Genomic DNA, 14,438 nt, shown 5'->3' with positions numbered 1-14,438 from the left:
ACAAAAATTAAAAACACATAAAAAAAAAAAAAAATTAAAAAAAACCACAAAAATCTCCGTATAATTATTTGGCTCAATGTTTAATTTGCTTTGTTTTTTTGCATTAAAAGAGTTTAAAGCCACAGACAGGTTGGTGAATTTGGGGAAAGCCTCTCATAAAAAGAATACAAGTTTTTTTTTTTTTTTTTTATGCCAATAAAAATTAAAATATGCAAGCATTCTCCCATTTACTAAAAAGATCTCTTGAAATTCCTATAATAAATATTAGAAGGATACCATATAAATATCTGACAGCTATAACTAAAAAAATAGGAAAAATAATAGTTATATCATAAGATATTTCACAACTAAGTACAAAAAGCTCACTCATTATATATAAACTCATTATTGATTACCAGAGACAGGCTTTAGAAATGGATTAGAAATGCTATGAGATATTATAGACTTATCATAAGTGATAAAAAAGACCATAATGTTAGAAAAGGTCATTAAACGAGACACTGGGATTCCCTACAGGAAAATTACAGGCAGATAAAAGGAGGGTTTCTCAGAAGTGATAAATAACCTTAACGTTTTCCTCAGCCGGCTCCACTCTCACACACAGCGCTAAATGTGAAATGTAAATCACACTTGAATATTAAAGACATTAATAATAACATAATTAAGCGATTTACAGCTTCTCTTACCTAACGCAGGCAGCGGAGCGGCGTCGCACAGCGCAGATAGGTAACACTGTTATCACTCTGTCGCTTTCACATTCAAAACCACGGAGAGAACCGGCGTCAAGTTCAACCGCATATAAAGATATATCTACTTCCGTTTGCGGCTTCAAAATAAAAGCACCAATTAGGTACATGTTGCTAATGAAAATGATGTGCCGTGAAAATCCTATATTAGGCCTATATTTAAGCATGTGTAAGACTAAAGTTTTTTTTTTTAGTTTAATTTATTTGTACATAAGGGTATAAGGCCCCTGACTGCCTGCACAGTCTATAACTGACCAGCACCGCTGATGTTTCTAACCAGCTTAAGCACATTACAGACTCGATTCTTTGTTATTTGTTATTGTTTATTTCTATTCTGTTTCTATTCATTTTGTATCACTTTCCATTTATTTGAAAAATAGTATTTTTTTTTAGACCTACAAATTTGATGCTTTTATTTTGAGGGCCACATCACCTAACTTCCGGTGTCACTTTGTTTAACTCTGTAGCTTGAAAGAAATAAAATAAAATAAAATTAAATAAAATTAAATTAAATTAAATTAAATTAAATAAAAAATGTTAATGAAAGTTTATATAACCAAAGTTGAGCCCTCCAAAAGAATGATGTTAGCTTACTTACACACCTATACATCTTAGGTGTAAGGTGTATAGGTGTGTAAGTGTAGTAGGGATTAGTAGTAGCAAAACAGCAGTACTAGTATTAGTACTGCCAGTAGTACTACTTTTAATAGTAATACTGGTAATGGTTGTGTGAAGTTATTAATAATGTTAGTGGTGGTAATCACAGTATAAATACAAGTAGTTGCATGATAAAATTATTCACCACATAGAAGCATTAGTATTATATTGATATTGCAGATTGCACTTACTGGCCTCTGCCACACACACACACACACACACACACACACACACACACACAGAGCAGACTTTTTCCTCATTTCCTCCTCTTCCCACACTACTATGGGACGATTAAATTCCTCCTGTATCATCTTTTCCCACAATCCTCTGGTGCCACACACAGCAGCGCTCACCTCACCGACGCCGCTCTGCAGGATCTTCAGGCCCGTCTTGGACTCCAGGAAGTTCTTCTCTTCAACTGGGTCAGAGAGAACAGAAAAAAAACAAAAAACAAAAAAACAGTGAGTGATGCAAAATATAAATAAAATCCCTAAGAGATTCACACTTGCGCCCACATGCCTTTAACAGCCGAGCCAGGATTCAGCATGGAGCCACTGGTGTAAAGTCAAGCCTCACACACTCTCACTGTGATTTACCATTTCTTTACCCTGCCTCGTCTGCTGCTTCAATTAATGATTTCCTAACAGTTGCATTCTGGTCTGCTGAGGCTGCAGCGTGGCGTCAAAGTGTTTTCTACGCCAGCGATCTGTGTGTTGGTCAAACCCGCTCACACGTACCGGCTTTCGAGGCGACATCCTCAGCCGTCAGGTTCAGGGAGTTGGGTCGGAGGCGGAAGGTGAGCGCAGGCCCGACCACACTGAGAAGCAAACACACACACACACACACACACACACACACACACACACACACACACACAGAGAGTCCAGAGGAACATGACTTATAGAGCCTGGAGTGACATGGGGAGACATCACTGGCTGCCGGGCCTCTTGATGTAGGAATAGATTATTTCAAAAATCTGGGAATTTAAGCTCAAATCAACAGGCTGGAGGGATTTTCCCACCCGTGTCCAATTCACTACAATATTGGTGGCACCAGTTTGGCACTAATGCAAATTTAGAATGATGTGAGGATGTAATGTCCTCTCCTTCATTTAAACGTTCCTTGATCTTGGCCAAGAAGTGAAACCCAACCAAGGTTTTCACTCTTGGGTCAAAGGTCAGAGGTCCGAAGTCACTGGAGGACAAGAGATTAGGCCAAGCAGGCAATGATTGCTAGATTAGTTAATTAATTAGTCAGTCCACAGAAAATTAATTGATTATGACTTTGATAATCCAGAAACAGTTTTAGTCATGTTTCAAGTTCAAACTCCAAGCATTTTCTGATTCCAGCTTCACTAAGATGCTAAGATCAGTTTCCTTTCTCTGTTCATATCTTTATTAAATCAATGCTTTTTTGGCTGCTTGTCAGGCTGAGGAAGACATTTGAAGACTTCACTTTGGGCTCTGATCACTTCCCACGAGACTTTGGCTTCATTTTTCAACATTTTTCAAACGAAATAATAAAGAGACTAATAATCAGTGGATTAATCAACAAAGAAACTAATCAGCGGTTGCAGGCTTCAATTCAGCCACATGAAGGAGGAAGAGCAGGGTGAGGATTTATGTGTGCATGTGTGTGTGTGTGTATGTGTGTGTGTGTGTGTGTGTGTGTGTGTGCGTGTTCACCACTGCAGCCCTCCGTCCTACCTGATGTTGGTGAAGGCGCCGGTGGAGAGGCGGATCCTCTCTGCCAGGAGCTGCAGCAGTAGCACCCCGTCGTTCAGACTGAGGGGGCTGCAGGGAAATACAGACACACACACACACACACACACACACACACACCGCCGCTCAAAAACAGTACTCCCTGACCCTTTCAACAGCCATTTTCACAACTCAAACCAGTCAAATGGGTTTTTAGAGCGAAAGAGGACCTGCAAACAATGGCTGGTTACCTGCCAGAGGGGCTGGAGTGGAAGATAAGTTTATCAGCTGCAGCCGCAATTTAACAGCATTTTGTTGGCGGTAATCACTCGTGGTAATTTCCAACCTATATATTGTTAAAGCACAATAAACGAGCAAATGGATGCAGCACACTGCAAAAAAAATCTCCATTCGAACAAATCATTTAGTCTCATATTCAGTGTTCTAATCTTGTTTTTCTTTAACACGGTAAAAAACCAAAAAATCTGCCAGTGGGATGAGATAATCCCACTTGTTTCCAGTGCAGTTTCACTTGTTTATGGAATAATTCTGGAAACAAGTATTAATGTGTTGAAACAAGGCAGAATAAGGCAGATCAGCTCAGTGGGATCAAGAAAATGACACTTGATTCAAGACGATTCTAGAAACAAGTTGATCAGCATTGGAAACAAGTGGGATTATTTCATCCCACCGGTAGATTTTTACCTTGTTTGAAGAAAAACAAGATTTGAACACGGGAGATGTGTCTTGTTTACATGGAGATTTGTTGCTGTGTATTTTTAAATGCATTTCTGGCATTAGAAAATGTGCAAAATGACAAGGGGGAGGGATACGTTATTGAGCACCACGCAGGCAGGCTTGAGCATAAACACACACACACTTGTCTTACTCTCTAATGTTACTCTCTTTGCACACACACACACACTCAGATCTCACACATTTAGACGCTGTGTTTGATGGAGGCGGGCGCATGTGAACGAGCTCACCTCTGATTGGTCACGATGTAGCCGTACTCCTCCGCCTTGGTGACGGCAGCCGGCTCCTTCTTTCCCTGTTTCTCCTCCTTGGCCGGGGCGGTGGGGGGCGTCTCCTTCAGGAGGGGAGCAGGAGGAGCCCCCAGTTTAGGAGACTTGGCCGGAGAGGGCGGGGCGTCCGGGGCGATGGCGGGACCTGAGGACACGCCCCCCGCCGCTGGAGATTTGTCTATCTTGTATGTCATGGACGCCTCTGCAATCTGATGGCAGTAACATCACATGTGACATCACCCTTAGTCAATACCAGTGAGAGATTTTTGTATGTGAAGATGCTGAAAGCTTTAAAGGAAAATCCCACCCTAAATTAATCTAAACTGAAAGCCATCAAACATTTGTGGGGATTTGATCACATAATTTGCTCAGGTTTCAAAGGGTCAAAGTGTTTTGGGTGGATTTTTCCTTTAAGTTTTCAAAGCTTACGCTGCCACCTACTGCTCATTCACTCAACAATAAACTTAGATTTCTAGATAAACAAAATTACAAGCAAACAACAACAAGAAGGGCTATAATGTGAATTAAAGAAAGAAAAAAAAAAAACAACTCACCTTCTTTTGTGTGCCAGCATTGTTCCGGTATTTGTCTGGAAGATGAAGAATAAATATGATAATAATGTAACCATCAGTAATTCACATAGTCAAATACATTACCACATAACACATTGTGCATATTTATTTATTTATTTAATTATTGGTAATGTGTTATAATACTTAACCCACAAAAATGTGTGAAAATGCACCTTTAGTTTAGATGACTGTTTTAGATGGTGCAGTAACAGCAGAAAATGATTTTAAAAATTCATAAAATTGGATAATTAAAAAGCACAAGGAAGGGATGTAATTATTAATTGTGCACGTAAGATAAACAAAACCTTTTTGAGGGTTTTTATTTGTGGAAAATGTCAGACAACTAAATGTGTTTCCCAAACTGGACTCGTCCTGTTTAACACTAGAAAACATCCCCAAATGATTTTGAGGTTGTAGGAGAAGGCCAACAAGTCCCAAATCTAATTAAAGCCATTATTTTCTTGGATGATTTTAAGAACCTAACAGCTCTGGTTGGTCCAGAAAGAGGCTCATTCTGACAGCTGAGACATTTCAGTGCTGAAAGCCAAAAGCGACAGCAGGTTGGGTTTTCCAGTGTCAGCAGAGCGGTCACACTGCCCCTCTCTCTTTCTGTAACGGCGGCAGTAAACAGAGTTTTGTGGCAGGGCGATGACGGGGCTGCGAGCAGGACTCAGGCTGACGCACCTTTAGTGTTTTTGTCAAAGTAGGAGCTGTCGAGCTGCAGCTGCTTGAGAGCTGCAGGCAGGTTGTCCATCTGCTCCGGGGTCAGATCCTTCATGTCCAGACCGTAGTGCTCCAACAGCACAGCCAGCTTCTGCAGAGAGCGCTCTGAGGGAGGAGAGGAGGAGGAAAGAGGAGAGAAGAGAAGAGAAGAGAAGAGAAGGAGGAGAGAGGAGAGAAGAGAAGAGAAGAGAAGAGAAGAGAAGAGAAGAGAAGAGAGGAGAGAAGAGAAGAGAAGAGAAGAGAAGGAGGAGAGAGGAGAGAAGAGAAGAGATTATTATATATTATTGGTATTACATATTATTATTATCATTATTGTTATGTCATTCATTCTTAGTATATATATTTTATTTTATTAGTATTTTTTCTCTTAGTTCTATAATATGATTCTGCTTTATGGTAAAACTAAACTAAACTAAACTTAAACTATGACTAAAGGTGATTATGAGAACAATCCATAATCCTTTTTGATTCTGTAAAAATATAACTATACTTAAAAACAAAGCTCATTGAATTGCTTTAGTTAAATTCTGAGAGTTAAATTTCCTCCTGCTTTCATTTGTTCCCACCCCCCCGGTCCATCCCTCCTTACCATCCAGGTCTCCTAGCGAGTCATAGTCCTTCTGCGCCTTCTTCTCCGCCCGCTCCTCCTGTTGTGGCTCGCTCACCTGGGCATGCTGGGAAATGTAGTCCTCTCCATAGTCCAGTGGGAAGTCCAGCTCAGGGAAGAAGGAGGAAGAGGACGAGGAGGCAGGGAGACCGGCAGCTGCCGCTACTGCCCCCCTGTGGCGGGACAGCGACTGCACCGGGGAGGAGGAAGAAGTGGAGGCGGAGGAGGAGGAGGAGGAGGAGGGGAGGAAGAGGAGGACAGGTAGAGGGAGACCAGGTCCTGGAGGAGCTGCCGGTCCCGGTCCAGAGTGTTTCCTCTGGATCCAGAGCGAGCGGTCGAGTCGAGGAGGGGGAAAGCTCTGTTGTCATCCAGGGAGTTGAGGGAGCGCTCCTCTTCATCCTGGTAGCCATACTTCTGCTGCACACACACGCATGCACACACACAAAGATAATATCAGAGGAAAACACACACACCTGCAGAGAGCAAGTCTATAAGGCTCAACTTCACACTGGCACCCATTTAATCTGAGATTGCACGATGTTCAGCAGTGGAAAGAGTACTAAAACTCAAGTGGAAGTGCCCTTAGAACTCAGACTTCCCCTTAAATTTCCCCTTAAGTAGCTTCCCTGGGATCTCCACTTGAATTTCATGCAAAGTTCTGTGGGTTTGTTAACAGCTGAGGACTGTGAAACGTTCAGTTGTTGCCAATATTTCTGTGCCGACAAGCCTGCTGAGTGCCCACACTTTACTGAGTTGGCCAGTTTGCCTGTTCGCTCTACCACTGAAAAAAAAAAAAAAAAAAAAAAATCTCCATCCTCACAAGTCATTCAGCCTCATATTCAGTGTTAAAATCTACAAGGTAAAAAAAATCCAGAGGGATGAGATAATCCCAAATGTCTCTAACACTCATCAACTTGCTTCCAGAATATTCTTGCCTTATTCTTCCTTGTTTCAACAGATTTATTTCAAGATTTTGACACATTATAAGAGACTGAATGACTTGTTGAGGCGGGGAGTTTTTGCAGTGCATGCGCTAAGTGAGTTTCCTGACCTTCAGGCCTTTGAGAGCAAATTAAAGGGGCAGTAAGTGGAGTAATAACATTGGACAGTGTGACAAATCACTGCTAAAAGGGTTAGAAGAGGTTTGCATGTCCATGTGAGTCGGTGTGTCAGCTGGAGACCTCGGGTCAAAATGTTATGGATTAAATGGTATTTTAAAAAGAAGCTATAATCCATTGTGTGGATAGTATTAAGCTGTAAGTGAATGAAGGAGGTATTAAGTAAAGACGTCTATTGCCATTAAAAACAGGTAATATTTTTCTGGAATTATAATCCCAACACGCTGCTTATGCTCTGTCCTCAGTGGGTGGTCCTTGCCCCACCTGGCGGTAGGTGTATGGGTCCACCAGCGGTCTCTGCATGTGGATGGAGGACTGGGGGGCGTCCAGCACCATGTAGTCCAGGTACTGCTGCATCAGCTCCGGGTCAGCCGGCTGCTCCGGCCCCTGAGGCCCCCGAGCCTCCGAGGACCTGGGGACAAAATCACTTTATATGTGTTTCTATGTGACAACATGCCATTTTTAACAGTGAGGAGATCTGCTTTAAACCAAATTATGTTGCACCCCATCACAAGAAAAGAGCATGATTGCAAAAAACAGCTGTAATTTTATATCATAAGCCACTTTTATGCTCAAAATTTCCTAATTTTTCCTTGTTTTATTACATCATGGTGTTATCACAGTGAAAGTAAAACCTAAACCAAGAAGAACAAGAATATAAGTTCCATGACATCCTCTATAAGTACCATAATTTGCATTATCTTAATAGTTTTGTCAGGTGTCCTTTTCTTTAATGAAATGTTGGATATCTTTATAAGCTGCATGTGCAATGGATATAAGTGCCTAAGATCTGCACATAGACTGAATTACAAGTGTAATTTTTCCAAACAAAGAGAAATTTTTACAGCCTTTAAGTTCTTAAGACTGCATCTTTGCTCAGTATCATAAAACCATGTAGCAGAGCATTATTTGGTGTTTTGAAGCTGCTTCTGTTATGCTATGTGTTGGCTTGCTGCATTTATTTTACATCATTTTGTGACACTGAGAAAAAAAGTGCTGTTCAAATATGGATCTCATCATAATTACAACCTCTGACGCTGCTATTCTTTCGGAAAACAGGCACTGATTGCACCCTGAGGGAAATGCTCGGTGATCACAACTTGCAGAAATATGGAAATATCCAGATTTATTAACACATGTTCCCTTACTGTTTGGACAGTTTGTTGTGACGTTTGGAGGCAGGGCCGATCTGAGGAACCTGACTCAGCTCTCGACCAATGACCAGCTGGGTAATGTCATCCTGCCAGGTCAGGCCTGCACAGACATATGGTGGCAAAAATATTAGTCAGAAGTGTGATAAATATTCATTTCCTGCCTGCATCCCCTATCTCGCACTCCTTCACTGTAGAGAACGTGACGTCGGTGAAAAGTAATTAAAGCCTTTTCTGCTGTTGCATTCGCTGGATGGAGCGTCAGCGAAGGGCCTCAAATGTAAATGCAAAATGTAAATATTTAACCCAACGCCCACTGACACAGCTGACCTTTTAAAACCCCTGTTGCCACAGTGACATAAGAGTGAGCGTACACGATACCATGATCTCTGCTGAGAGGCGTTATCTTTACAAGGATGGTTAACACGAACAAACAGCGCCTCTGAGCATACATCTGCAGGATTAGTGTGGGTATAGATATAGCCTCATATAATATGTCAGCAGCCTCTTTTTAATCAGTTTGACTGGGTTAGGCCAGCACAGCCATAAAAACACAGTTCGTGATGTGCTTCTTCTTGTTTTTCAGGTTGTAGCTGAGGGACAAACTGCTGGCATTGGAAGTTGTCGGAAGTGAAAGATGCGGGACACATTGACATGGAAAATGAAACAGAAATAAGCAGCCAGAAGCCCTGAAAAACTGACCGTCTATTGTGAGGTTGCATTTTATTTAACCCTATAAAGCCATTTGTATCATATGTGATACACATGATCAAATAACACATTCCATTTCAATTTAATCAATACTTGACCAAAATACTGTTGTATACCTGGACACTTCCCCTGTTCACCCTGGACCATTGGCACTTCAAGTACTGTCATATATGATACAACAGAAATATCGTATGTAATAACATATTTTTTGAAAAATCTTTTTTTTTTTTTTTTTTTTTTACATTTTGTTATAGGACTAAATAAAGGGTTCATTTTCAAAAAAATTGGAATTTTCTGCCAATTCTTTCATAGTTCAGGCTTTATAGGGTTAATTATCCCCTTCTTAATTCTACTCAATTATTCCTGCGTATTTTAACAAAAAATCAATGCAATGTGTTTTTATGGTGAAATTGTGTGACGAGATGATAGCCACTAATCCCATTTAGCCCTGCAGTGGGACAAATGCTAGTGAGTAAGCCTTGGCTAACTTTGTTTGGCCCTTTAGTGTGAACTACGGTAATGAATAAATGATTTATGGTTCTGCGCTGAAGTGTTGCTGCTGTAGCGACGCTGCAGTTTTTGAGCGTTTAAATAGCTCTGCATTGTCTTGTGCCGTGTTGACATCCTCATCGGAATAATAGGATGAATTTGGAGGCTCACCCTTCTGGGTTTGCAAAGTTAGATGAAAAAAAAAATCCAGATGCATTCATGTGCACAGGACTCGGAGGCAGAGACATGGTTGCATTAACCTCTGAAGCTACTGACCTTGTATTATCTTAATAATTTTGTCAGGTGTCCTTTTCTTTTATGAAATGTTGGATGAATTATAAGTGCCTAAGATCTGCACATAGACTGAATTTCAGGTGTCATTTTGCCAATAAAGAAAATTTTTTAGAGTCTCTAAGAGGAATGAGCTTCTCATATATCATCAAATGTTCATATTTGTTCACTTCTTAAGACTGCATCTTTGCTCAATATCATAAAACCATGTAGCAGAGCATTATTTGGTGTTTTGAAGTGTTTAAATAGTGTTTACATCCTCATCGGATTCATGGGATGATTTTGGAGGCTCACCCTTCTGGGTTTGCAAAGTTAGATGTAAAAAAAAAAAAAAAAAAAAAAAAAATCCAGATGCATTCATGTGCACAGGACTCGGAGGCAGAAACATGGTTGCATTAACCTCTGAAGCTACCGACAACAAGGTCAGTGATCCAGAATGTGGTATTTCTATCTCGCCATTCACTTCCATAGCAAAACAGCTCCCGAAATAACACTTTAGTTCATAAAGCAAAGCCAAAAAAAGAGGATTACAGGAATACAGTATTCTGGATTAGCAGCCCAGGGGAGCAGGGGGCGACTAATGAGGATATTTCACCACCATGTGGACTCATATCACACTCGGGGAGCTAGACACCCCAACACTGCACCAAAGTTCAGTTTTACTGTGAGCCCTGGCAGGTGAGTGCGCCCCAGCCGAGCAGCACAGATCCGTGTGGGCCTATTTTTTTTACGTGATAGCGCCCTCAAGCCTTCGTATCACGCCGCCCACCAGACAGGAAGGCCCTCACGTACACTTTTCCAAGATGGGTTTGATTGGTTTTATTTGCTGAAGTTCGCCCCGGGTGCCATTTGGACACCAATCAGGGCCAATCACGCTGATTAAAACCAGGGAGAAAGAGCTCCACCCAGGCAGGACGCCAGGCCACATTAAACAAACGCACAACCAATCGACAGGTGCAGAAGGGAAGAGAACAGCAGCCTGATGTTCTGCAGCGCTAATCGGATGGCTCACCAGGCGGCTACAGGAAGTGTGTGTGTGTGTGTGTGTGTGTGTGTGCTGAGGCTCACCCTGCATCAGCAGCTGTCTCAGGACCTCCTGCAGCTTGTGCAGGACGGGGACAGACAGCTGGTACTGGACGGGCGGCTGCTGGGGAGCCTGGCACTGCCCGAACAAACCGTCTGCACAGGACAGACAAAACACACTCAGGAACACACACACACAACGTGAGGTTTTAACACACACGCTCACGTAGATCTGTTACGTCTTAGCTCATGTAAAAAACACAGATGTGTTAAAATGTAGGAATGAATGAATGAAAGTGTGAATGAAAATGCCTTTAAAATACATGTTGTTGAAAAATGTGCACTGGTTTAAAGAAGACAGATGTGTAAAGAAAGGACACACACACACACACACACACACACACACACACACACACACACACACACACACACAACCATGCACTCATACACACAAAGCATATACAGAAGTGTATAGACACATCACACACCCACAAACCACACACACACACACATTCATGTACCCACAAGCATACAGACAAACTCATGCATATGAATGTCCACATCCACATATCTGCACACACACACACACACACACACACACACACACATTAGAGCGCTATGGTGTGTGTAACAGGAAAGTGAGTGGGACTCGGTGACTCATCACCCCTTTCTCTCTCCATCTCTCATCAAACATAGACACACACACACACACACACACACACACACACACGAGGGAGACACACAGTCGTCAGGCAAGTGATGTCACTGTTGTCATAGAAACGGCAAGGGTGAGCCGCGATTGGCCGACAGCGGCTGACGGAGGGAGACCTTGTTTACGTTGGTAACACACTCATTACATTACTCTCTTTCTCTTCTTCTCTCTTTCTTCTCTCTCTTTCTTCTCCTCTCTTACTATTGCTCGCTCGCTCTCTTCACTCTGTCTGGATGTCGCTCGCCCTATCCCCCTCACCATCTCTCTGTTTCTCTCTCTCTCTCTCCCCCTCTGATATGGTACAGACACAAACATCTCATCTTACATTAGGCACACACACACACACACACACACACACACACACACACACACACACGTCACCCTTGCTTAATTGCTTGACCGCACACACATGCACGCATTTTTACACTCACATTCAAGCACCCAGACTCTATTGTCCAGCTAGAAAGCACACACACACACACACACACACACACACAGAAACACACACGCGCAATAGACACACCTTTCCACGCTTTACTTGCATCGCATGAATTCCATTATCATCTCCACAGGGAATACTGATACAGTCCAGAAGTTTAACATGGATTTTAGCATGCAGAAGGCGTTCCTGCCATTCAGCCTGCCTACCTGTTACCCTGCCTCCCTCCCTCTCTGCTACACACACACACACACACACACACACACACACAGCTGCAGCTTCCCCTGAATGCTTTCCATCATGCACCATCAATCCCACCAGTGGGGCCTCTCTGCACGTTGTGGAAGAAATTGTACTTCACCAAAACATCCCACATGTCCAAATTAGAGGATTTTTTTTTTTTTTTTTTTTTTTTTTTGGATTCCAGGAGGAAGATGTAATGCTTTATGCACTCAAGAAAACAGACGAAATAGATTATTAGTATTATGAGAATTTCTCCTGTGTTTTCTTCCAATAATCACAAAGTCATAGCTCATGGGGTCCATACAATTTTGGGCGTGAAAAAGCAGAATCAGTGCACTCAAACCGTGAAACTATTCATTAAAAATAATAATAATGATAATAATACTCACCATCGGAGCATTGCTGGTCTCTTGGACAGAGGGTTTTCTCAAACAGGCAGCCTACAGACATGCATACACACAAAACAGTATATAAACAAACGCAGCATGAATCTGCATTAAGTTACACTGAAATATGAAAAATCTAGACAGAGGCTTAAAAAAACAGAGCAATAACCAGCTTTCACAAAAACTGAAGGTGTCTGTTGAATATTTTCCAGCTAATCAACCTTCTTCAGCATCAGAATTTTGCACATTGATTTTTATCATCCTTGAACACATCCAATCTGCGTTGAGTTTGGGAATAAAATTTTCAAATCTGGTGATGCTTATGGGTGGAGACTTATGGAAGTCCATATCATTATCAGTAAATTAAGATAATAAACTGTAATCTTGATCTATTCTGGAAAAAAAATGACATTTGACAGCTTCCTCCTGGCTTGTGTTTACATGATTTGTATCTCAGGTTTTAAAAAAAAAAAATCAAAAAACAAAACCTATCAATAGGAATAGGGGAGAGCAGGGACAGCTGTAATACTTTTTATGATTTCCTCAACAAATCAAAAACAATTTACAATGGAATAACCAACTTGCTCCATTATAATCTTCAATGCGCCAGCTACTGAAACAATATGTTTAAGTGGTTTTATGAAATATGGACAGGTTGCAAAATACTAAATACTCCACTGTTGTAGGGATGGCTGTAACAATGAAAATGAAAATGATTATTTATCTTTCACATTATTGTGACAATTCATTTCTTTTCTTTTTTTTTTTTAAATAATGATAACCTTTCTTCACACTACAAGACAAAAAGAGGGGAAGCCATCAAGTTATAGTGCAAGAAATTATTTAATGGGTAGAACGAGCCACATTTATGAGTATGAATGAAAATATTGAGCTTTTCACTTTTATATACATTTACCTCATTATTTTAAACTGTTTAATAAATGCTTAATGTTGAATATGAATGAGAATATTTCCCAGTATCAGCAGCTGTGGTTTCACCTCATGTGATCCAGCCTCACTGCTAGAAATATGATCTCGGGACAGTATCCAAAAAAGTCTGACAGAAATTTTATACCTCACAAAGAAAAAAAAAAAAAAAAAAACTTTTGCTGCTTTGGTAACTTTCATTCAAGGTGTTGAATGAAATCTGACCCGTGTTACAGCCGGCCCTGGTCTCCCCTACTGTTTGGATTTCTGGTGGCCGTGGGAACTTGAAGGCACCAGAAAACAATGAAAGTTTCTGAAAAGCTCCAAAAATGTTCAATCTTTACCATGAGAGCTGATACTTTCCTGCTGAAACATGAGAAAACTGTGCAACAGTCGAGCATTTTGCAGAGTTTGTGTTGGGTCTGCAGCAGCTCAGGCCTAATGGAGCTTCACCAGAGCTAGCATTCAGCAGCTGGGACTCTTGTTCAGCTCCCATCACCTGCTGTTTGCTAACCGAGGTGACCGGCTGCTTATATAATGCAATCCTGTGATTACTCAAATATTGACTGCGCTGTCCTGCAAGGCCGTGCTGCACGAAGCATCCATCTTTCTGCTGCTGAGTCTGAACTTTCTACATTTTCCTCGGACAAGCGAGCAAATCTGCCACGGGTTGAGGTACCGTCCCCGTTTACAATGTAGCTGGACTGAAATATGCTGGATAATAAAGCAGATCACCGCGCTGGCTTCATGTTTATGTCTCTCGTGCTGAAGATAAACTAATTTTTCCTCTTGCTCGATGACAGAAATTTGATTTCAGGACTCCGTACTACATTACACCTCCAGCTCTCAGTCACTGTTTTCGTGCAGTGTGTTTGTCACTCATCATCGACCTGGCTGGACGCAGGTGTCGACATGATA

The 14,438-nt window shown here is 41.5% G+C and overlaps 1 protein-coding gene across 1 annotated transcript in view; it reads right to left on the bottom strand.

Annotated features, from left to right (window-relative positions):
• ptprnb (protein tyrosine phosphatase receptor type Nb) overlaps nt 1-14,438 on the bottom strand; it is a 38,180-nt gene that overhangs the window by 13,431 nt on the left and 10,311 nt on the right. The window contains 12 exon segments of the mRNA XM_030074936.1: nt 1,757-1,821; nt 2,141-2,220; nt 3,110-3,196; nt 4,090-4,337; nt 4,683-4,717; nt 5,385-5,528; nt 6,013-6,280; nt 6,283-6,447; nt 7,413-7,560; nt 8,297-8,402; nt 10,859-10,969; nt 12,597-12,647. Coding sequence (XP_029930796.1) covers nt 1,757-1,821; nt 2,141-2,220; nt 3,110-3,196; nt 4,090-4,337; nt 4,683-4,717; nt 5,385-5,528; nt 6,013-6,280; nt 6,283-6,447; nt 7,413-7,560; nt 8,297-8,402; nt 10,859-10,969; nt 12,597-12,647 — 1,508 coding nt within the window.

This window comes from Myripristis murdjan, chromosome 2 (genome assembly GCF_902150065.1).
Source record: "Myripristis murdjan chromosome 2, fMyrMur1.1, whole genome shotgun sequence".
Taxonomy (NCBI): Eukaryota; Metazoa; Chordata; class Actinopteri; order Holocentriformes; family Holocentridae; genus Myripristis; species Myripristis murdjan.
Note: the sequence above shows the minus strand (reverse complement) of the source record. Positions and strands in the feature narration are given on the sequence as shown.